Here is a 25,331-nt window from a genome sequence, read left to right on the forward strand (position 1 = left end):
CTGAACTGGTATTGTCATTTGTTTTGTTTTGTTTTGTTTTTGGAAGCAATGCAGTATGGGAGATAAGAAGGCATGTCACTATTTTAACTTATGGCAATGTAATTTGGTGTTTTGTTAGTTTAGTTCTTTATGTTATCAGGCTTTTTAGCAAAGATCAGTCCCTTTGATTGCATGGTATCTATTTTATAAAATTTAAGTGAAAATTTAGTTTCTTGAAAGTCATTTAATATTATTTTCTGTTTAAAGGAAGAAATAGTATTTAATATTTAAGAGGTTTAGTATAATGATAACATGAACACAAACCTCTAGAAGACACCAAAATGTAATCAGCTAGAGCCAGAGCCAGAGCCATTCAGAGCTGAAGCTCCAGCCTGAAGGTTAAGGGTTAGACTCAGTGCATTTCTGACTTCTTAGTTATCTCAAAGCTGAATGTACCATTTGTCCTAGGTATTCCTCTTATTGTGGCTGTTATAGAAAAAGACTAAAATAGGCAAAGTATCTCTATAAATACTTCTTTAGATTGACAGGTTGATAGCTTCTGTTTATTTATTTTTTTCTTTTGCCTAGTAACACTTTTATTTTTCTTCTGGATAAATTTGAGATATTGGACAAATACACACACACGTGTGTGAGTGTGTGTGCTATTCATTAAATTGTTGATACATAGAGGAGTAAACTTATGATGTGCCCATCACAGAACTAAAAACTCTTTAGTCACTACTCTACTTGGCAGTTAGTACTTACCTTGCTAAATATAAGTTATTATTGTTGGTCCTAGATGTGGTAATAGTGATAAAGTGACAGACACCGCAAATACCCTCAATAAATATCAGTTGAATTTTTTTAGTTTTCCTGGAACTCATGTGTTATAAAATATAATAGAGCTCTCATGACATTACTTGTAGGAAGAAAGTACTCTAAATATCATCCATAAATTAGTTGGTTAATATATAAAATTTATTAAATATACTAATATTATACAATTTATGTAATCTTTTAATATATACATAACATTTATATAAATATTAAATTTATATAACATACATTTAATAAGAAGTATGAAGAGGAATTTGAAGAACCAGGAAACACTGTGCCTTACAAAGTTGAATTAGCTGATGCAGACATTCAACAAAGGTAAGATCTTTCAAATTTACTTTGCATGATTACTAAAAACCCATATCAAAAAAAATCAACTATCTTTTTAAATGAGAAACTCATTGTGTCAAAAACATGTGACTTTAATGTTAAGAGTATATTTTACTAAAGCCATATTTAAATTTGCATGCAATGTTGCTAATATTTAATATTTAGCAATTACAAAATTGTCTATAGTGATATGTTTGTACTCTCACCTAATATTTGGATTATTTAATAGATTATACTGAACTTAGGAATTGCTATTATTTAAAATGTTTGACAAAATCTGGTATGTTTCGTATAAGCTTTTTGCTTTTCTCCAAAGATACTCTGGATTCTTTTTACTTTAGTTTGCTATGAACCCTAAATAAAAGGTTTTATAAATAATTAGATTGAGAAACTAAAAGAGCTCTTGTGCTACAGTGTTTCCTAGGTAGATTTTTAAATGTGTGATACAAAAATAAATGAAGTATAATGGTTCACTTTATAATTGTTTTGTAGAATTTTGTCATTTCCAAGTGAAAAATAATATCTAACTGTATCTTTTAGTAATGTTAAAAATTACTCAAGTCCCTTTTGCTGTTAAGACATTAGGATTTCAGGTGTTTGACTACAAAGTATTAACTTGAGTAAACAGTGGAATGAAGTTCCTATTAAGTGTCCCCTTCACCAATTCTTTGTTCAGATCAACTTACGCTCCTATCAGCATTTTGCAACAGCTATGGGCCTGAGTGATGCCCTTGGGCTGAAAAAGCCCCATGTTTAGATACAAAGAACCAGATAACTAGAAGCAAATGTACTTTTCGAAGCAGGGTTTTGGCAGGAGACAACTTTTTGTTCAGCAGATAAGAGGTTTATATCCACTTCTGTATCTCCAAGGAAATGAATGACATTTTTGTTCTCTAATTTGATTCTTTTATATATCTTATCACATGTCTTTGCTTTGACCCCTATGTTCGGTGTTAGAGAAGGTGGAGGAAGTTACTGATCATGTTTTGGCAGTAGTTTTAGAATGTTGGTTTGGAGGTACCCGTAGTTAACTACATTAACTTTATCTCTCTACTGGGGAGGATGAGTGACACAAAAGCACCTTTTTGGTTAAGTATAATCCATGAATTTTATGGTGGTTCTCTGTAGAGTTTACATAAATATCAACTACTATTAAATATATTATTCAATTCATAAAGAATGTTACTTAATTGTAACTATGCTTATAGATAGTAATCATTATGAAACCTAAATACCACATGCTGTTTTTAAGTCATTGATGAACAAATATTTTTATATAGTAATAAAACATTGATTTCATAAGATTTTAATGAGTTTGAAAGATGACACTCCATTTTTAGAAGAAAGTGAGAAATCAAACTTATTTCAGTATGTTTTAAAAAAGAAACTTTCAATTTAAATTTTGCACTTCAAATTAATTTTGTTTAGTTGCTTATTCCTTTTACATCTATTATACTATTTACTTGCTTCTAGTTTAGAATGTGTTCACAGTAAGGTTAAAATAAATATTACATTAATGTAAACAACCCTATTCCATTAAGGTTTTACTATTTTTGTTTTAATAAACTGAGACTCCTTTATTTTCTTTTGTATCATTTCTTTCAACTTTATTCTTTTGTTTGTCCCTACACATGGAAGTTATGCATTTCATGATTATCAGAAGAATAATTTTCCATATGAAAATGGCATCTATCAACATCATGTTTTCAACAACGGGAAAATAGACCTATCACATCTTTGTCTGAGAAACAGCCCTACATATTGTAAAGATAATTCAAAAGGTAGCTTTTTTCTTAATTGCTTAATAGTATTTACAGTTCATGTTGGTAATTTAATGAAACCAATATGTATGGTAGTCTATAAAAGCTTTATCATTATGGTGTTCATTTTAAAACCAGAAAATTTAGAGCTCAGAAGAAAATTAGTTGAAAATATATAATTTTCGAGCAGATACTGTTTTTAGTCCATGGACAACAGTGGGTATATTCATGAGAAAAATCAGCCAATATAGGGATCTCTAAAAGTGATTATGGACAGAAATACTGTTAAAAGATAACATGGAAGACCTTTTAATGACAGAAGCCTGATTGGCAACGTATTGCCTTCACTTGCATTAAATATCTTGCAAAAATATTCAAATTTGGCATAAAGGCTCATATGAGACAAACCTAAACCAAACAAATCATCTTGTTTATATTTCTATGTTATTATTACTAGTAATTTCCTTGGGATCTATTAATATAAATTAGAATGCTTTATTATATTATATTATGCTATATTATATTATGCTATTAATATAAATTAGAATATACATATCAATTTTCATATTGTGAGATCATCACTTAAAGAGATTCTGACCTGGGAGTCATATTTTGTTTCCAGTTCTATGTTTAAATCTCTATGTGACCTTGAACATGTCACTTTCTTAGACCTCATTTTCCTAAGCAAATATAGGAACTAGATAAATATCAGGTTTCCTTTTATGTATTATATTTGGTCTATGTAGGATTTTAAGAAAAACCAATAAATATATCTTATGTGAAGACTGTGAGAGATACCAGAAGGCATATTTAAAATGAGTAGTTGTAAAACTGATGATTACTCTCTGATTGGGAAGCAGAAGATAGAAAACAATAAATTTGTGGTAATCCTGCTAGTCATGACATTTTCAACTAAGCCACTAAATCTTCATGGGCAAGTATGAACTATAGCACGAGGGAATTTAGGACTGTACAATGCTGCAGGTATGGTCCAGAAGATGAGAGTTGTTTGACCAAGCAAAGCATGGAGTTCCTGTTGCCTTAGGGAAAATGCTGAACATAAATGCCTATATAAATGTTATTTAAATACATAGTTTTAAAACATGTATTTTTTAGAGCAGTTTTAGGTTCTCAGCAAAACTGAGCATGGTATGGTTTTCCAACTGTTTACATCCTTCCTCAATATTTCTTAGTTCTCCCTGTAGAGATCTTTCACCTCCTTAGTTAAATATATTCCAACAACAGTCAAACTGAGAACCAAATCAAAGACTCAATACCCTTCACAATAGCAAAAAAGACAATAAAATACCTAGGAATATATTTAATGAAGGGTATGTGGTGATATCTCATTTTTGTTTTTTTCCCTAAAGACATGTGATGTTGAGCATCTTTTAATATGCTTATTTGCTATGTGTCTATTTTCTTTGTTGAGCTATCCATTCAGGCTTTTTGCCTATTTTTTGATTGGGTTGTTGGATTTGTTATTGTTGAGTTTTAAAAGTTATTTGTATATTTTGGATAATACTATTTTATCAGATATGTCTTTCCAAATACTTTTCCAGCCTATGGATTATCTTCTCATTATCTCAAAAGTGTTTTTCACAAAGCATAAGTTTTACTGAAGTTCAGTTTGTCAATTTTTTCTTTGATGTGTCTGAAAAGTCATTGTCATACCCAAGGTCATCTAGGTTTTATCCTATGTTATGTTTTGGGAGGTTTATGGTTTTACATTTTACATTCAGGTCTATAATCCATTTTAAGTTAATTTTTTTTTTTAAGATAAGGTCTCATTCTATCTCCCAGCCTAGAGTGCAGTGGTGCAATCATAGCTCATTGCAACCTCCAACTCTTGGATTCAAGCTATCCTCTTGCTTCAGTCTCCAAAGGAGCTAGGACTACAGGCATGTGCTGCCACACCCAGCTAATTTTTTAAAAAAAATTTGGTAAAGACAGGGTCTATGTTGTACAAGCTGGCCTCAAATTCCTGGCCTCAAGCTATCCTCCTGCCTTAGCCTCCCAAAGAACTTGGAATACAGGTATTAACCACTGATCTCAGCTAATTTTGAGTTAGTTTTTGTGAAGAGTATAAAATCTATATCTAGATTCATTTTTTTACATGTGGATATCTAGTTGTTTCATTTATTTAAAAGACTATCTTTTCTCTACTGTATTGCCTGTGGTCTTTTATCAAAGATCAGTGACTATGTTTATATGGTCCTACTCTGGGCTCTCTAGTCCATTCCATTGATCTATTTGTCTATATTTATGCCAATACTACACACTGTCTTAATTGTTGTAGATTGATAGGGATTCTTGAAATAGAGTGGTCTCATTCTTTTGACTTTGTCCTTCTTCAGTATTGTGTTGGCTATTCTGGGTCATTTGTTTTTCTATATAAACTTTAGAATAAGTTTGACAATATCTACACAGTAAGTTGGGATTTTGATTAGGATTGCAGTAAATCTATAGTTTAGAAAAAACTGATATCCTGACAATATTAAATCTTCTTATGCATCAACATGAAATATTTTTCCATTTATTTAGTTCTTTAATTTCTTTCATTAGAACTTCATGGTTTTCCTCATATAGATCCTGTACATAATTTATTAGATTTATACTTAAATATTTCATTTTGGGGGTGCTAATATAAATAGATTTATGTGTTAGGTTTCAAATTCATTTATTCATTACCAGTGTAGAGGAGCCTGATTGACTTTTATATGTTTATCTTTTGTCTTTCAACCTTGCTATTATTTTTTATTAGTTCCAGGTATTTTTTTTTTTGTGAGTCTCTTAGATTTTCCAAATAGACAATGTCTTACTTATCATTTTGTATACATTTTATTTCCTTTTCTTTTCTTACTGTATTAGCTAGAACTTCTAGTATGATATTGAAAAGTATTGGTGAGAGGGGGACATCCTTGCCTTTTTCCTGATTTTAGCACAAAAGTTTCTACTTTCTCACCATTTAATATGTTAAAGCTATAGGGTTTTTTGTAGATGTTCTTTATCAAATTAAGGAAGTTCCTTAGTTAAATATATACCTAGATATTTTATTTTCTTTGTTGCTATTGTGAAGGGTATTGAGTCTTTGATTTGGTTCTCAGTTTGACAGTTGTTGGCGTATAGGAATTCTACTGATTTCTGTATGTTGTTTTGTAAGCTAATACTATGCTGAAATCTTAAGTAAAAAGAAGAAATTGGGAGGCATCCACTTACCAGACTTCAAGCTATACTACAAGGATATGATAACTAAAACAGCAGTGCATTGGCACAAGAACAGAGACATAGACCAATGGAACAGAACTGAGAATCCAGATATAAAACCATCCTCCTATAGCCATCCAGTCTTTGACAAAGCAGACAAAAACATACACTTGGAAAAAGAATCCTTATTCAATAAATGATGCCTGGAAAATTGGATAGCCATATGTAGAAGACTGAAACAGGATCCACACCTTTCATCTCTCACAAAAACCAACTCATGGTAGGAAACAGACTTAAGCATGAAACTGTAAGAATTCTAGAAGAAAATGTTGGAAAAACTCTTCTAGACATTGGCCTAGGCCAAGAGTTTATGAAGAAGATCCCAAAGGTAATCACAGCAAGAACAAAAAGAAATAAATGGGACCTGATCAAATGAAAAGGCTTCTGCATAGCCAAGAGCAAACAGACAATCTACAGAATGGGAGAAAATATTCACATGCTGCACAACTGATAAAGGGCTGATTACTAGAATATGTACAGAACTCAGGAAAATCAGCAAGAAAAAATCAAACAACCCTATCAAAAAGGGGGCAAAAGACATGAACAGAAACTTTTTAAAAGAAGGTAGACTAATGGCCAAGAAACATATGAAAAAATGCTCAACATTTCTAATCATCAGTGAAATGCAAATGAAAACCACAGTGAGATATCACTTAACTGCAGTGAGAATGGCCTTTATCAAAAAGTCCAATATAATAAATGTTGGCGTGGATGCGGAGAGTCCCACTGCTGGTGGGACTGCAAACTAGTACAACCTCTGTGGAAAGCAATATGGAGATACCTCAAAAAAGTAGAACTACCATTTGGTCCAGGAATCCCATTACTGGCATTTATCCAAAGGGAGAAAAGACATTCCATAAAAAAATTATCTGCACTAGAATATTTATAGAAGCACAATTCATAATTACAAAGATGTGGAATCAACCCAGTGCCCATCAATACATGAGTGGATTAATAAAATGTGGTATATATATATCATGGAGTTCTACTCAGCCACAAAAAACAATGGTGATCTGGCACCTCTTGTATTATCCTGGATAGAGCTGGAGCCCATTCTACTAAGTGAAATATTGCAAGAATGGAAAAACAAGCACCACATGTACTCACCATCAAATTTGTATTAATTGCTTAACCCTTAAGTGCACATGTAGTAATAACATTCATTAGGTGTCAGGCAGATAGGATAGGGTAAAAGGGGATGGGTATATCCACACCTAATGTGTGTGATGTGCACGGTCTGGGGGATGAACACACTTGAAGCTCTGACTCGAGTGGGCAAGGGCAATATTTGTACCCTTGTAATATGCTGAAATAAAAAAAAGTTAAAAACAAAAACAAATTAAGGATATGCCATTCTTGTTTTAGTTTGTTGAGAATTTTTTTCTTTCATGGATTGGTGATGGATTCTGTCAAATGATGGATTCTGTCAAATACTTTTTCTGCATCTCTTGATTTGATCATGTGATTTTTATTCTTTAGTTTGTCTATTTGATGGATCAGATATATTTTTGAATGTTAAGTCATTATTTCTATGTCTTAGATTTTCAATGAATAGACTAAATTAAATAATACTTGTACTTTCTGCATTGCACTTTTAACATTACTAAAAGGCTGTTTTGTTACTTTTCATCAGGAATGGATACCAACAGTGGAATTTGCAATTCTACAGAAATATTATGGATGGTGGTTGTAGACATCTTTATATAGGCAATGGCATCTTTTTCTTCCAAAAAACCAGATAATTTATATTCAAGTTTAAGAGGGAAATGTAGCATTATTGTGGAAATTTCGTTCATATTGAATAGCCTTTATGATATCGTTTTATAAAAGTATTTCTCTGGCATATATGTTATTTTATTTGTCACAACATTTGTGCTGTATAAGATGTGACAGTAGTTGGACATGAAAGTTGTAAATATTATGCATAATTGCCAAGTTATATAAACATTTGAATACAACAGGTAAGTCATTTGAGCTATAAAGAAGAATGTACATCACTGGAAACTATTTTAGTAAAAGCTTCTGCTTTTATAGTCTACCTATATTTGTTCTGGAAAAAGAATAAGGGCTAACCAGATGAAGCTGTATTCAATCTGAATAATGATATACATACTTTTATTTACATTGAAAGCAATGTGGTATAAACATTTTTAAAGAATTTTTGTTCTTCAGAAAATGTAGACTAGGGTTTCAGCAACCTGCCTGCACATTATAATCACCTGGAAAACTTAATGGGGGGAAATTTAAATGGCCAGTGCCTGAGCCCCACTCCCACTATCTGATTTAATTGGTTTAGGGTCAGGCCCATACACTGACAATTTTAAAGTATACCTGTAGATGATTTCGTTCTGCAGCCTGGGTGAAAACGAATGATTTACTTCAGACATAATGAGGTGTGTGACTGATATAATCTTGCTCATTTTGTAGCTTTCTAGAGGCAGATGTCCTGCTACACTTTCTCTGTGCCCCCAACTGCTGCTATTCTTTCATCTGGAAGTTTTCCCTATGCCCTCTCCTTATCATTAGGCATGCTAGGGAAAAGAGGTAGAATGTGGAAGAAATGTTCCCTCTGCATTACTTTTCATCGATTGTGGTTGTAAAATGCGAGTAGAAGTTGAGGTGGAGAAGTTGGAATTAAACCATAAGCTGAAATAAAAATGTGCATCAATTTTAAGATTTCACTGCAAAATATAATCTTGCCTCCTTCCATTAGTCTACCTCATTAATGTTTGGCTGTATAAATAAATTATGAATACCATGTATGAATGTAAGCATAGTAAAAGTAAAATTCAGTGAAAGAATTTGAATAAAATAGTGTTCATTGATAAAGGTTTGTTTTTTTTTTTACCACAGAACTCTTGGTTTATAAACAGTTTAATTAATTTATTTGTTTAAATTTATTTATGTGCCTTTTATAAATCTGTGTTTTCAACAGCAGGAACTTCAAATACAGATTTTGACAACACTGTGGATTCCAACGTTTATTCTTCTGATATTGAAAAAATAGAGGAAAGCAGCATCTTTGAAAGAAATTTAAAAGAAAAGACTATAGATATAAAAAGTAATCAAAAGTGTGATGATTCCTATATATCACCTGGGAGCAAAGATTCTTTACCAAGTATAGAAAAACCTTCCATTGAAGAGAAATTATCTCAAGACAACAAAGAACCCTTGGTATTTAGCAATCTGCATGGGAGGCCAAATGTTGAAGATTCTAAAACCAGAGAGTCGCCACTGGTAAATCTCTATTATGTTTATTATATTAAAATTTAATAAGAAATTTCACAAGAAAATGTCATAGTGACACAATACATTCTTAAGTTACTTTCCATTGGCCTTAAAATGTGTTACATTATATTATTGTGAAGTAGGTGAAGGCTGACTCATATGGGAAAAACATTAATGACTTCCAGGACAAATTTTAATATGGTGAATGCCATTTTAACAAATGGCTTTCTGCAACAAATAATACTTTAAGGCTTACCTTATGCACTATAGTAATTGTGCTGTTACTTTTCCAAATGAAATTCATTATTATGAATAATACAGTGTAATAAATCCTTTTTAGCTTTTTACTATAGTATAGTCACTGGTTAAAATGAAATAAATGCAGATTTGTAGATAGAACTGGTTTCTGTGGCTTAATGTAAGTATAAGGTGAAGAAGATAATTCTTTCAGGAATATGGCTAACAAAGAAATAGAGGTGTAGTTTTTGTTGCTCATCAAAGAACAAAAATGTAAAATAGATCATTATTGCATTCTTGCCAAATTTTAAAACTATATTTGAACCTCCATTCTATATACTAGAAAACTTTAGTAATTCTGACTATTACCAATACATTCTTTGGAAATTAGTCAAACATTTTAACAACCCTTTGGAGTAAGTCAAACATTTTAACAACCCTTAAAATTCCTTTATGATAAATCTCAATGGTGCCCACATTGAAGACAGATCCAAAAAAGCAGAAGAGTTAATCCTTGAGAGCTGCTACTTCTGCTGAGGACTGGCTTCCCGTGGTGCCCACTTTGTGAAGGGGTATGCCTTTGTGAGGTGAGAAATCGGAACTGAGACCACTGCAAAAACTTAGATCCCTAAAGTTCTGCTCAGTCACTGAAGTAATACACTGGGAGGAATGAGAAATACCCACACATGCAACAAGATTAGGGGAAACTGATTTCCTTAGGAAATTTGTGTCAGGTCAATAAAATATCTGACTTCAAAAGTGGAAATCTTAGGCTTTCATTTAGCACAAGTTCAGATATACCTATTCAAATACATATTTGAATACACACTTCTTGTTTGGAATTTTTAAGCCAAGAAATTAACATTATTATTGTTAGTGCATGCCTTTAATACTTTAATGTATCTGGCAGAGGTAAATCCTAATGCTTTGTAGAAAGGCATCTCTACAGGCTAACTCAAAATAAATTCTCCAAAATAAAGCCCCACTACAGATGGGCTTATCTTCCCCATCCATGAATGGAGAAAAAAATTGATCCTAGCATGAATTTCAGCAAAGAGAACAAACAATAGAGTTAGGTGCCACCTGCACATACAGTGGGTTATATTATTAGGACAGGATTTCTCACCTTAGGGAGTCCAATTTTTTTATATTGGGCAGTAAGCCCATCTGACTTTTGCCCTAGAGAAGATATTATCTTTATTACAATGAACAGTAAAACAACCTGCTCTTTGGTCTAGAAAGAGACACAATCTATCCTGTGAGATTATATTTAAAATACTTCAAGATAGACAGGAAAGAATCCAAGCACTTAATAATAAGATATTATGAACTGCTCTATTTATGAAGGCCAATCAGAAGGTCTTAAGATTCAAATTATATTCACTGAAATTATAACTATGGAACATAATAAACAGCATATTAAATATTAATAAATAGATGATTAGTAACCTGGAAGATAAATTTTTAAAAAATGCTTGTATTGCAGCAAAGATACATAAAAAATTAGTATGTGTGAAAGAGGGATTATAAAATATTAACAAAGTATTATTCCAGAGCAATATAAATAAAAATCAATCTACACTATTACATATATTTTTGAGACAAGTCATAACATTATAGACAGTCTTAAAAGCAACCAGAGGTAATGGAAGATTATCTCCAAAAAGCAATTACTATATTGACAGTAAAATACTCATACACGCAACTTATAGTCTTAACACATGACATAGTGGAACATTATCTTTAATGTTCTAAGAGAATTGACTAACAATCTAGAATTTTAAGGTTCGTGAAATTGTCATTCAAGACAGAGTAAAATCATGGTATGTTTAGACAAAGGCTCAGGTAATTTACTTCTTACTACCCTCCTTGAAAGAACAACTGAAGGATATACTTCAGGAAGAAAGAAATTGAACCCAGAAGGAAGAAATAGGATGTAAGAAATTGGTGCGGGGGAAATGGCAAATATATTAGATGTATTATAAAATAATTATTACCATGCCTAAGTTAGAATTATAAGAAAATAAATTTGAATGAAAATAATATAAAACCATAACTTACAATATTGTGTTGAAACTAGTAAGGTCTTATGTTGTAAAGAAGAGTGGAAATCATTGACTAACTACAGTGTTTTAGAAAATTATACGTGTTAAATACTTTGAGTTACAGTTAAAATATTACAGACATTACAGATACAATGTATTATCTAAAACAGTAAAGGAAAAAGAGAATATAGAAAACTTAATTAATTGAAATAGGAAAGAAATGCATCAAAGTGAAAATAGTATGGTTAGTGTTAGGAGTAAAGTTCTTCTTCTGTCTCTTGTGTTTTTGCACATTTATTGAGTGAAAGCACTAGTTACCTTTGTTCCAAAGTATCTTTTCAAGGGTGCTTATATAGCAAACAGCCTTGGAAGGTAGAGATTGTGTCTCTCTCCAAAGCAAAGAGCAGGTATGTTTATTGTCCAGTGTTATAAAGATAATATCTTCCTCTAGGAAGGTCAGGCAGGCTTACTGCTTAGTATGAAAGAATTGGATTCCCTAATTACTGATATATCAGTAATTACGTGAATAAGTTATATAATGTGCATATCTTCATCTTTTTAAGTATTTCATAATTAGAAATGAAATGTTTAAAAAGTTACTAATTGTATTTTGACTCTGTATATGGCTATTGTAAAAAACATGTTCCTTTGTTAAAAGTGGTAAATGATGAGATTATTGGGCATAGTGCTTTATATATCGTGAATTATTCAGGAAACAATTACTCAAATTTACTGAAATATTCTCACCAGATTTATTGAGGATTTATGAGAATTTTTTAGTATTATCCACTTGGATGTTGAAAAGAATCTGCATATAGCACAACTATTTTGATTTTGGGATAACAACAACAGAATTGTTGCTTCGCTATTTTTGAAGAAGGCAGTAATTACCTACAATTTTAGGTGAGGCACTCCTTAGTCTATGTCGAGGATAGTTAAATGCTTTTCTGGAGAGGACTACTTATTTCCTTGCCCCTCATATTCCCATAAAGGGAAGGAGACTAAGCTTCATCTCAAGAAGGGTGCAGAATTGGAATGAACCCTGCCAACCCAACACCTTACTCAATTCTCTGTATTGAACGAGGAGTAATAACTGGTTAAAGACTATCAGAATTTGATATCCACCAGGCTTTATTTACCAGGGCATGGAAATGGCCTTGAGATAAATTTGGCTCATTATATTGCTAAGATGTCTCTTTCTTTCTACCTCTCCCTGCACTTCCACGCCCACCTGTTTTTATGTGTGTCTGCTATTTTCCTTTTGTGTATGTGTCTGTTTGGATCTATTTCTGATCTCCTCTCTTTCTTTGGATCTCTTCTTTACCAGCAAGCTCTCAATGGAGTGTTGTCCTTTTCTACTTCCCTTCTACAAGTCTTCATGTAATAAACTCACTGGGAAAAGTTTTCCTTGTCATTCTCCTCAGTTCAGTAAGAGAGGAGTAGGGAATCATGTATTACCCTCAGGCCCTGCCCATTTTCCAATCCAGTTTTCCAGGGAACCTTCAATTTAGGCAATTAATACGGTGACTTGCATTCCGCCTGACCTCCTGGCCTGCTCTCAACTGATCAGAGTCTGTCAGGGCAGCTGTGACTTAAATAGGAGCCCCCTGCCCCAAATTCCAGCAGTGTTTTTTTACTTCTTTTGTGTGGTGATATATTCAATATACCACCCTATCGGATTAATGTAAAAGGTCTATCAATAAGTTTAGATGTTTATTCAAAGAAGGGTATGTGTGGTTAGGACATATTACTGTTTTATCATTTAACACTATAAATTGCTCAGTATAAAATATATTCTAACAGAGTTAGCTCTGGAAACAATCTGAATGAGCATTTAAATTCCTGGGATCCATAACATCCTCACCGGCTCAAACCTGTTGAAATAATCAAAAGCCAGTGACGTGTAAAATGGCTTACATGGTTATTGTTTTTTTCAAATAGATGAGACTAAATGTAGTTTTGGACAGTAGTAAAGTAGTTGTATGTACACTTGCCTTTTCCTCATAGGGAATGTTTGACTGAGAGACTTGCAATTTGTTCAGGAAGAATCTGTCCTAGGATTTTAAAGGAATCTTCAACAAACTAATGGATCTCTAACTTGAGGATTGCCCTTTTTATGAATAAAATAAACTATATTTTAATCCATTCCTAGGCAATTATCTCTGAGGGATAGAAAAGTGTAAACAGCTTCACAGAAATTATCCACCACTTTCCAATTGTAAAAGGATTTAAAATGAGTGGTGAAGATTCTTAAGATCCTCCCTGGAATCACTGAAGTTGTTAGGTCACAGCTAGAGAGAATTTGAGGAGTTGCAAGACAAAAGGTAACCCACAGGGGGCTGTAAGATAAAGAGAGCTTTCTAAAGAGGCCATCAGAAGAATTGACACTTCACAGTTTGCGGACTAAATTTTTGCTTCTGAATAGTTAAGTGGTTGAATCTACTTTCTTTTCATCCTTAATGACTAGCCCTGAACTGTTTTTATTCTCCTCCTGCTCTAGCAGAAGGCATTCACTGAGAAGAACTACTTAGAAATCTATTGTGCTCCATCCAAATTGAGTGTAAGATTGTTCATTTTGCACTTCAGTTTCAACAAATTTATTTCTTCATAAAGTGGAACTTCCTATGGAATTAAGTACTAAGTTGTAGGGCAGCAGTTGGGAAGAACATGAACTAGTCAGAGGTCCTTTGTTCTGGTTCTGAAACTTTCAATAGTTAACTTTGTGAGTTTGAACAAAAACAAATAAAATAAAATATCACTCTAAGTTTTCTTATCTGTAAATCAAGACATTTAAAACCCTTCCAGATTTGCAATTGCATAATTCAAATATGAAATTTCCTCACTAAAGTTGAGGAAATTCTGTAATTGTTAATAAATGTCTGGGAAAGCCAGGGAAGGTGTCCTGAGAGTGTGGACTTTGATCTTTGTTGGTTGCTAACTTTGTTTTCTAATATGTTCTCATTTCTATGATTTATAAATTTGTATAGAGTTATAGCAATTTCCTTTATATTATTTAATTCCTTGAAACAGACTGTATTGGGCATTAGAGTCATTAAGGATTTGTTAAATACTACTGATAGCTACTTTGATTATTTTAAGCTCATCTGGAACTCTTCTGAATTACTCATCTGTTTCTTAGCTAGATTCTTGTGGCATTTTTTTTTTAATCCCAGTTATATTCTATCCCAGAATAAGAGCACATAAAAATGAATTAATAGGGTGGTAGAATAAGCCTAGATCAAACAGATCTGTGTTCAAAGCCTATGTCCGCTAGTTTCTAGCTATATAAAGCTATACAAACTTCAGAAATTGCTTATCTTCCTCTTGCCTCAGTTTCCTACTTAAATATTTGTTTCATGATGAATATTTTGCTAACTTGCATTTTGTCTACAACCATTGTCAAACATATATGCCCATTGGTATTTTACTTTCACCTTTGAAATTATTTTATGTTTAGACAAAGGCACTAGTTCAAAGGCAGTGCATATGAAAGATGCTATGTATTCCAGAATAATTTATGTGTAAAAACATTGAGAGAAGAAAATAAAAAAGAGAGAAATGACAATTTCCTTTTATTTTATTAACTTCTGTCCTCCTTGCATTGACTGTAAATTTCAGATAATTATTCCAATTGGGGTTTATACATTTTAGAAATATATATATATATATACACACACACACATATATATATATTATGTTATCATTTGTCTCCATTATTAGAACCTAAATTTTATAAGGGCAGAATTCATGCCAAGTATATAGCTGGCTATTTGATGAATGAATGTACTTCTTTTTAATTACGTAGAAAATGAATTTAATTTTGTTGAATATTTTGTTTTCTAGCTGTTACAAGAAATAGCCCTCAGAAGTAAGCCTATAACTGGACAATATCAAGGACTTGAGAGATTCTTTATTTCTGATGAAAATGAAAGAGTCAACTTACCTCCTTCTCATACTTTAGAATGCAGCTATTCCAGTACTGGGATTACATTTGCAGGTAAATTCATACATGAAATCAGATGACCTATGTACCAGCCTAACAAATTTCTAACTCTTTTTTTTTTTAAACCTCTCTGTCTTCCTCTTAGAAAACCAGGCAATTCTGTTCAATGAATAAAATTATTTCCTTCTTGCCTAGCTAAAATTATTAACCTTGTGTGAATTGCCATATATTTATATTTAAGGCTACTATCATAATGTGAGAAAACATGGCTATACTGAAACTGGGGAAAGAATATTTTTAGAATTTGGAAGCATGGCCCTTACTAAATTGTGAAATAGTGGAAACTCTTTGAATTATTTTATCAACTGTTAAATATTATATAGTGATTCTTTAATCCTATCATAAGAACATACCTCAAAATCTCAAGATCTGTGAAATTTCTGAGACATATCTGTAATTTCCTTTTCTTTTCCAATTTTGTTGTTGTAAAATACACATAACCTAACATCTAGCATCTTAATCATTTTTAAGTGTATAGTTCAGTAGAATTAAATACATGTATAATGTTGTGCAACCATAATCACCATTAATCTCCAGAACTATTTTTATCTTGCAAAACTGAAACTCTATACCCATTAAACATTAATTCATCATTCCTCCTTGCCAGTAGTCCCTAGCAAACACCATTCTACTTTATTTTTCTAATCGTTTGATTACTCTAAGTACCTTATATAACTGGAATCATACAGTATTTTGGCTTTTTTGTGAATAGCTTCTTTCACTTAGCATAGTGTCTTCAAGTTTCAACCACATTGCAGCATGTGTCATAATTTCCTTTTGTTTTCATAAAAGAAATAGGAAATATAGAAAAGTGAGGATAGAAGGTCTGAAGCTCTGTCTGCTCAGTTTCTCCTTTATGTACCTTTCCAAAATCTAAGACTCTATGGGACATAGCGTGCATATCACTGTTAAAATTGAAAAGGATTTTTTTTAAAAAAGAGTTTTACTTTCTTTTCAAAGTTGAATAATATTCCATTATATGGATATAATACATTTTGCTTATCTATTCATCCATCAATAGACACTTGGGTTTGCTTCTACATCTTAGCTATTGTGAATAATGCTGCCATGAAGATGAGTTGTACAATAGCTGTTCAAGACCCTGCTTTCAATTTTGTTAGGTATACACCCAGAAGCAGAATCAAACTACCCATATGGTAGTTTGATTTTTAGTTTTTTGAGAAACAGCCATACGGTTTTCCACGGTGGTTGTATCATTTTACATTCCTGCTGATAGGGCCAAGAGTTCCAATTTTTCCATGTCCTTGATAATACCTTTTATTTTCTATTTTTTTTTTCTTTTTTTTTTTCTTTGAGACAGAGTCTCACTTTGTTGCCCAGGCTAGAGTGAGTGCCGTGGCACAGCCTAGCTCACAGCAACCTCAAACTCCTGGGCTCAAGTGATCCTCCTGCCTCAGCCTCCCGAGTAGCTGGGACTACAGGCATGCGCCACCACGCCCGGCTAATATTTTTTTGTATATATATTTTTAGTTGGTCAATTCATTTCTTTCTATTTTTTAGTAGACATGGGGTCTCGCTCAGGGTGGTTTCGAACTCCTGACCTCGAGCAATCCTCCCGCCTCAGCCTCCCAGAGTGCTAGGATTACAGGCGTGAGCCACCACGCCCGGCTATTTTTTTAATGTACTTATTCTCTTGGGTCTTAGATAGTATATATCATTGTAGTTTATATTTACATTTCTGTAATGATTAATGTTATTGAGTATCTTTTCATGTGATTTTTAGGCATTTGTATATCCTCTTTAGAAAAATGTCTATTCAAGTCCTTTGCTCATTTTATAATTGGTTTGTTTTGTTGTTCAGTTTTAGGAGTTCTTGTATTCTGGATACTATTTCCTTATAAGATATATGGTTTGCAAATATATTCTGCCATTATTTGGGTTGCCTGTTTACTTTTTTGATAGTATCCTTTGATAGAGATTTTAAAAAAACTTTATAAAGTTCAACTTGTCTATAGTTTTTTGTTGTTGCCTATGCCTTCAGAATCATATTTAAGAAATTATTTCCTAATCCAATATCATATAGCTTTTGCCCTACTATATTTTCTTACAAGAGTTTTGTAGTTTTAGATCTTATATTTATGTCTTTGATCCCTTTTGAGTTAATTTTTGTGGATGGCATTAGGTAAAGGTCCAGATTCATTCTTTTGCGTATAGATATGAAGTTTTCCAGAACTATTTATTGAAAAGACTGTCCTCTGCCCATTTAATGGTCTAGGTAGCCTTGCCCAAAATTATTTGACTATGAGAATAGATTTTATGTGTTCTCATCACAAGAAAAATGATAAGCATGTGAGGTAAGGCATGTATTAATTAGCTTGATTTAGCCATTCTATATCATGTGTATATGTCAAAACATCATGTTGTACATCATGAATATATGTAATTTTTGACAAATAATAATAATGATAATTTTACCATATGTGAGCACTTATTTCTGGATTTTCTATTCTATTCCATTGGTCTACATGTCTTTATGCCAGTAATATACTATTTTCATTACTGTTGTCTTTGTAGTAAGTTTTAAAATCAAAAACATGAGTCCTCCAGCTTTGTTCTTGTTTATTAATATTGTTTTGGCTACTTTGGGTCCCCTGTAACCCCAAATGAAATTCAGAATGGATTTTTGTATTTCTACAATAAATGTCATTGAATTTTTGATAGGAATTACATTGAATCTGTAGATTGCTTTGGGTAGTATTGACATCATAACATTCTTAAGTCTTCTACTCCATGAACATGGGATGTATTTCCATTTATTTGTGTCTTCTTTAATTTCAGTAATGTTTTATAGTTTTCATTGTACAAGTCTTTCACCCCTTTGTTAAGTTAATTCCTAAGTATTTGATTCTTTTTGATGCTATTGTAAATGGAATTGTTTTCTTAATTTTCTTTTCAGATTGTTTATTGTTAGTTTATATAGAAATGCAATTGCTTTTTTTTCTATTGACTTTATATCCAGCCATTTGGCTGCATTCATTTATTAGTTCTAACAGGGGTTTTTTTTGTGGAATATTTGGAGTTTTCTGTATAAGATCATGCCATCTGTGAACAGAAATAATTTTAATTCTTCCTTTCCAATTTGTATGCTTTTTATTTCTTTTTCTTGCCTAAATGTTTTGGCTAGAAGTTCTAGTACTGTGTTGAATAGAAATGGTGAAAGCAGGAATCTTTGGCTTGCTCCAGATCTTAGCAGGAAAGTTTTCAGTCTTTCAACATTGAATACAATATTTGCTGTGGGTTTTTCATATATGACTTTTATTATATGAAGTCAGTTTTCTTCTATTCCTACTTTGTTGAGTGTTTTTATCATAAAAAGGTGTTGAATTTTATTAAATGCTTTTTTGGCATAAATTGAGATGATCATTTCTTTTTCTTTCATTCTGTTAATGTGGTATAGTACACTGATGGATTTTCACATGTCGAAGTATCTTTATGTTCCAGGAATAAATCTCACTTGATCATGGTGTCTACTCTTGTTAATATGTTGTTGAATTTGGTTTGCTAGTATTTTGGTGAGGATTTTTGCATCACTGCTCATAAGGAATACTGTTTTGTTGTTTTCTTTTCTTGTAGTGTCTTGTTTGTCTTTAATATTGGAGTAGTGCTGGCCTCATAGAATGAGTTGGTATCCCTCCTCTTAAACTTTTTGGAAAAGTTTGAGTAGGATTGATGTTAGCTCTTCTTTAAGTAGCTTGATAAACTCACCAGTGAAACCATTCATTACAGGATTTTCCTTTGTAGGAAGATTTTTGCTTACAGATTCAATCTCCTTACTAGTTAAATTCGTACTTTCTATTTTTTCATGATTTTTTTATTTCCTTTTGAAAGTTAGGTATTGGTGTCATTTATATTCTTTGGTGGTCTATGTTTTCAAATATGTTTATTAATGTACAAACTATTATACCTTATGTTGTATTATTATATACTTTTTATAATATTTGTTTTTATTCAAGTGTATATATGTATGTGTTTTTATTCAAGCATATATTGTGTTTGGAATTCATAGATATTTATTTAAATCAGGTTATATAAACACATTGGTTTTTATTTTATAATTATGAGATTCTATATTATATAATGTGTATCATTGTTATAAATATTATGTATTCAGTTAAATATTGTGCAGTAAGACAAAAAATATGACAAACTGACAATATAGACTTTTTCCTTTAGAAACTTTAGAACTTTAGGAATTATTGTCTTATAATTTTTCCATTTCAAAAGACAGAGAATGGATCCCAGACTATAGCATAAGTGCATATGCTGATAATGCAGTTGTTTGGGGTGTTCTACAGAGTGCCCAGAATCCATCATCAAATAGAAAACAGCCAAAGACAGGTAAGGTTGACTCGAAGGCAGCAGTACCATGTTGGTGGCTTACTTATTTAGTAGTTTGTTTCTTAGCAGTTTACTAGGCACCTGAAAATTAGTTTTGGCAGTCACATAATTTAAACTTATTTATTTTAACTAACTGTTCTGGACTTTTCTTCCCAAACCGAAAATCCAGCTGTGCTCATTATTCCTCTCAAGTGACATGAATTATAGTCTTATATAGTTATTTTCTATATATAGTTATATATAGAGAAATTATATATAGTTATTTTATATATAGAAATATATTTTATATTCTATATATAGAAATATATATGGTTATTTTCTATAACAATGTATTAGAGAATAATATTTGTAAAATGTAGCTCAAGTTATAGTATATTTTGAACAGTCCTTATGAAATACATACTCAGTTTCATTACACACTCAGAAAGCAGTGTATTTATATCGGATTTTGCATACTCTTTGAGTTGGTTCATATTGTGATCAGACGGAGCCATATGTGAAACAATTGACTTCGGTTAAGATTGTTGCTTATAGCTGTTGCTTAGATAGCTCATTTCTAACTCATGCTGTATGTGTTGATCCTGCAATCTTGATCTCAGTTCATTAATTCCATTCTCTAACCAAAGTAATTGCAAGATTTTGCATGGGATAATTCTTTTGACATGTTGACTGTCCATTGTAATACTTTTCAGATAAGTGTATACAGACTGTATGACACCCTTAAAATCACTAGCATTTTTAGGACATTACTGTTTCCCATTATATCTGCTATAGTAGGTTTGCTTTATGCTGAATTTTGTAAGAAGTTACAGTAGATAATCAATGAATTAAGGCAATTCGACACACATGTTTTGAGTAAATTAGCACTATGCTAGGCCCTGGGGATAAAGGGATGCATAAGTCATGTTTCCTGATCTTAGGGAATTAACAGTTTAAGAGGAATACTTGACAAAGTGGGCTTTTTGCCTTGGTTTAAAGGCTATATTCAAGCCAGATATTTAATTACATATGATTTGTCCATCTATATAAAATTTATACATCTCTCTTGCCCTAAACTCTATGATTAAAACTTCTTGGCTAGCTTAGATTCTTTCCATATGCATTTATGTTGAGAATTTATCAGATATAAAAATTTTTTAGTGGAAAAACAATCCATTTATGATAAATATTTTGGCTCTATAATTAGGTGCCTATTTTCACATCAAAGTCTACAGCAGCTTCAAAAATTCTGGTTGCTTCTTTCTGAGGTAGTCAGAAGGAACTGTTGTAAGTCATTGCTGATGAAAACAAATTTGTACGTATACTATAAGAAATTTATTACAAATTTCTTTAGGCATATCTTTATAAATAAGTAGTAACCAAATCCTTTTATGTATCAATTTGGGCAGATCAGTTGAAACCAATAATTTGCTATAAAAAACAAACAGCTCTTACCTTAGGCCAGGCACTATAAGACACCAACGATATAAAAGACACACTTGTTTCTATTGCCTACTAACTTAGAGTCCAGGGCAGAGGTTTGCACAAGTAGGTGAGAGCATAATCACCTGGGAAACCTATTGTAATGATGATTTCAGGATCTCACTCTTAGAGATTCTGATTCCTTAAAGCTGAGGTAAGACTCAAGAAATTGCATTAATTTTATCAACAACTCTGTATGCTGATATTGATAGTCAAAAAATCATATTTTGATAAAACTGCTACATATATATGTACAAGCACAAAGGTTATGCCATGTATAAGTTCTATAAAAGGACTATAAGTAATGTACTTTAGGAGAGAGGTATTAGTAATAGTATATTTTATCAGTTATAATAGAGGTAGATAAATACTCAGTGTATTTAGGAATAGAGATGATAAAATAATGACTTTTCCATTGAAAAGTATAGACTGGCAACATGTTAGAGACCAGGTGACATTTCAGTTGAGTCTTTAAAAAATAATAACATTTACCAGTTAGGGGAGTTGGAAAATGGCTTTCTGGATAGGTGTAGTGGCCTGAAATAAAATAAAAATTTTTAGGCTCTGCCACAAGTTATAGAAATCTTATATTTTGAACTGATGCCAGCTTATAAAGGAATTAATTCTCCTTTCCATAATTTTTTAAGTTTATGAATGTAAAAACATGGTAGCTACACACATGGTAGCTATGTGTGTTTAGCAGCAAGTTCATTGATTCTTCCCACTCTCTGACAAAACTTAATCCTTCTCCACTCCATCTTCCCACCTCTGTAAATGGCACCACCTTTCAAACATTGATTAAATCTGAAACCTGGGCATCATTTTGACTCCGACTAACCACATCCTGTTTATCCCGAGATCCTGCTGATTTCAGCTCCAAAATCAAGCTCAAATCTATCCACTTTTATTGCTCAAGATGAACTCCAGCCAGTTGTCCATCATTTCTGATTTGTGTCTCATTTTTACTTTTATCCCTCCCAAAGCTGTATTACTGTGATGAATTTCCATCAAATTCTGCTGTTTGTAGTCAGTGAATGAATTTTTTATATTTATACTTATAAAATTATTCATATTTATGGCTTATAGGGAGTGAATCATACTTTCCATAAATTTAAACCATAAATTGTGTCATGTCATTCTACCACTTAAAATCAGCCCATAACTTCCTATAGAAGGTAGAAAAAATTATATCCCTTACCATGCATCACTCAGCAATATCTGAGTTGGCTACTCATCTCCCTTAACTGCATCTGCTCCACACTGTAGCCACAATGGCTTTCTTTCTGTTATCAGACAGGCCATGCTTACTTACTTCTTAGCCTTAGAGTTTGCTCTTCCCTCTGATCCAGGATGCTCTGCAACCTCCTTCTCCATCTACACATTTTTCTCTTCATATGATTGGTTCTTTCCATTATTCAGTCTCAGTCCAGACACTACCTCTTTAAAAAGGCTCTCTGAGATCACCCTATCTAATGCTGGTCTTTTGAGTCCCTCTATCATATTTACTTTCATTTATCTTTTTCTTAGAAACTGTCACCATCTAATATTGTCTTTTTTCCCTGCTGTCTCCCACCTTTGATTGGAAAACAAACAAACACAAAAAAACAAAGACTAGCCTATGATGTTCACTGGCGTAGCCTCAGGGATAGTTCAGGGCCTGGCACATTGTAAGTGCTGAGTAAGTGTTTCTGCATGAGTGAAGTAGAATGGTAGGAGTGTGTGTTAGCTTGGAGTGCAACTTGAGGGTAGGGGCAATGTCCCATTCACTTTTGAGTACTCTGATCCTGACACAGTGCCTATCAGTTTCAGAAGCTGATAAACCATTTTATTATCGAATTGGATTGAGTATTAATTCGCAAGTTCTCAAGAGTTAGATGAGGCTTTAAGACATTGTACGGTCCGATTCCTTAATTTCATTTGTCTCACGTCATAGGATAATTTCTAATTCAGTGAGATGACACAGTAGATTTAGGCTACCCAGCTTAGCATTCTTTCCACCAAACCATGCTGTTCAATAAAATTTCCATATATGTTTCAAGAACTCTTAGAAAACTCTATTTTTTTATGTATAAATTCTTATCAATTTATACAATGGGAAAAGAATATGAATAGTAATTATTTGCAGCCTTTTTGGGATTAAAATATTGGATTCTTTGATAAGTATGTTATTTGTTATTAAAGCACTATCCAAAAATCACATTGTTATAATTATATTTCATCTAATTTCAATGTTCTACTTTGAATAGCAATAACAATTATCATTGTATTAAACACCTTTCTATGAATGATTCATATTTTTATATCCGTATTAGTATTCTTGTGTACATTGATGTAATCCGAAGGCACCATTGAATGTTATCTTCTTGATATCTGGCATAGCTTCATCATGGAGCATATATTCTGTAGCTCATATCAAGAAAAATGTTGGAGTTACATTTAGAGTATAGCTGTGATCAGTGTTAATAATTTCCTAAGATTAAATTGCCAGTGATGGCACAGTTACTACAAAAGTAATTTCTTATGTTTATAATCTATCAACTGGGCTTTTTAAAAATTATGGAATGATTGAGGCATTTTTAATTAGTGCTTAAAATCTTAACTTTGTTAATAACATTAATAAACTTATACATTAAACATTACAGAGAATTATATAATGACCTAAATGAATAATAAACAATAAACAATAAACAAATAAAATCAAGGACCAAATCGAAGCCTTTTTCTGTGTTTTGTTTTCTTTAAATTACACTTGGAGCATATTTCCAGTAAGAAAGGAGGTCTGTTTCTGTCTGCTGTGTGTTAATAAGCAAAAGTCTGACTCATATTCTGGGTACACTTTTTTCTCAATTGGGATCAATTAACTTCAAATACTGTGGCAATCTGATGTTGTAAGAGTTCAGCAGTGTTTGTGCTTGTCTGAATTTTCTGAAGGGCATCTATATTAAAATTTTCTTACTCTGTATTTGTCTTTGTTGGCAGAAGTCTAGTCCTTACTAATAACTTGTTACTTTTTAAAAATAATAAGAGTTCTAAATTCCTTTAAATTTTACCTTGACTGAGACATATCGTAATACAGATACAAGAGTATGGTTTTCTCCATAGATCTAGAACTTTTTGTTTATATAGTGAATTATTGTTATACTCACTGATTTGTGGTGCTACTGCTAATCCTACTATTACTACTATTGCTTCATTATATAGGAATGGCAAATTTGGTTTTCTTGATAGCTATGAATAAAATACTGATTCTTTACATATTCTAGATAAAAGAGAAAATCACTTCCAAATTCTAGTCATCAAAATAACTCCTAGGGATATGTTTATATATTTTTTAAAACATAGGCACATTTTAGTTATTTTTCTTCAGAACTGTCCCTGAGCACAGACACAAAGAAGGTCAGAATCTTATTTTAATATATTCATAATTTCATTGCAACAAAAATTGTTTTAAAATTGACTTCTGAAATGTTCATTAAAAATTGGTGCCCTTTGGGACTTAGCTTAGTCATTTTTAATTGCTTAAATAATTAGGCACTGTATTCATATTCTTCTTAAGGTATTAGCTACATTCTAAGTAAATTTTAAGTTAAAAAAAGGCAAACTCAATAGTCATTAAACGTTTAGTATGCAACGACTACCTGTAGTCACTTTTTTGAATTTTACATTTTCCTTTGAGTCATTAGAATGGGCACAATGCTATATGGCATATATTCAGACAAATCTTGGTTTTAATGGTAATGACAATTGCACTTTAAAGAATTCAATATTCTATACAAAGCCAGTTTGTATTAGGGAAAGGCAAAGTTATAATATAAATTATATTTA

General features: G+C 32.0%; 1 protein-coding gene across 2 annotated transcripts in view; it reads left to right on the forward strand.

Annotated features, from left to right (window-relative positions):
* Positions 1-25,331, forward strand: part of ZBBX (zinc finger B-box domain containing) — a 100,919-nt gene that overhangs the window by 62,645 nt on the left and 12,943 nt on the right. The window contains exons 14-18 of one of the 2 annotated variants that reach the window (XM_012752203.3): positions 1,055-1,134; positions 2,785-2,927; positions 9,109-9,410; positions 15,527-15,680; positions 19,932-20,045. In XM_012752203.3, the coding sequence (XP_012607657.2) occupies positions 1,055-1,134; positions 2,785-2,927; positions 9,109-9,410; positions 15,527-15,680; positions 19,932-20,045 (793 nt within the window). The remainder of the gene's footprint in view (positions 1-1,054; positions 1,135-2,784; positions 2,928-9,108; positions 9,411-15,526; positions 15,681-19,931; positions 20,046-25,331) is intronic. The other variant, XM_076004139.1, reaches the window with a different exon arrangement.

The sequence above is a fragment of the Microcebus murinus genome, chromosome 1 (genome assembly GCF_040939455.1).
Source record: "Microcebus murinus isolate Inina chromosome 1, M.murinus_Inina_mat1.0, whole genome shotgun sequence".
NCBI classification, from domain to species: Eukaryota; Metazoa; Chordata; class Mammalia; order Primates; family Cheirogaleidae; genus Microcebus; species Microcebus murinus.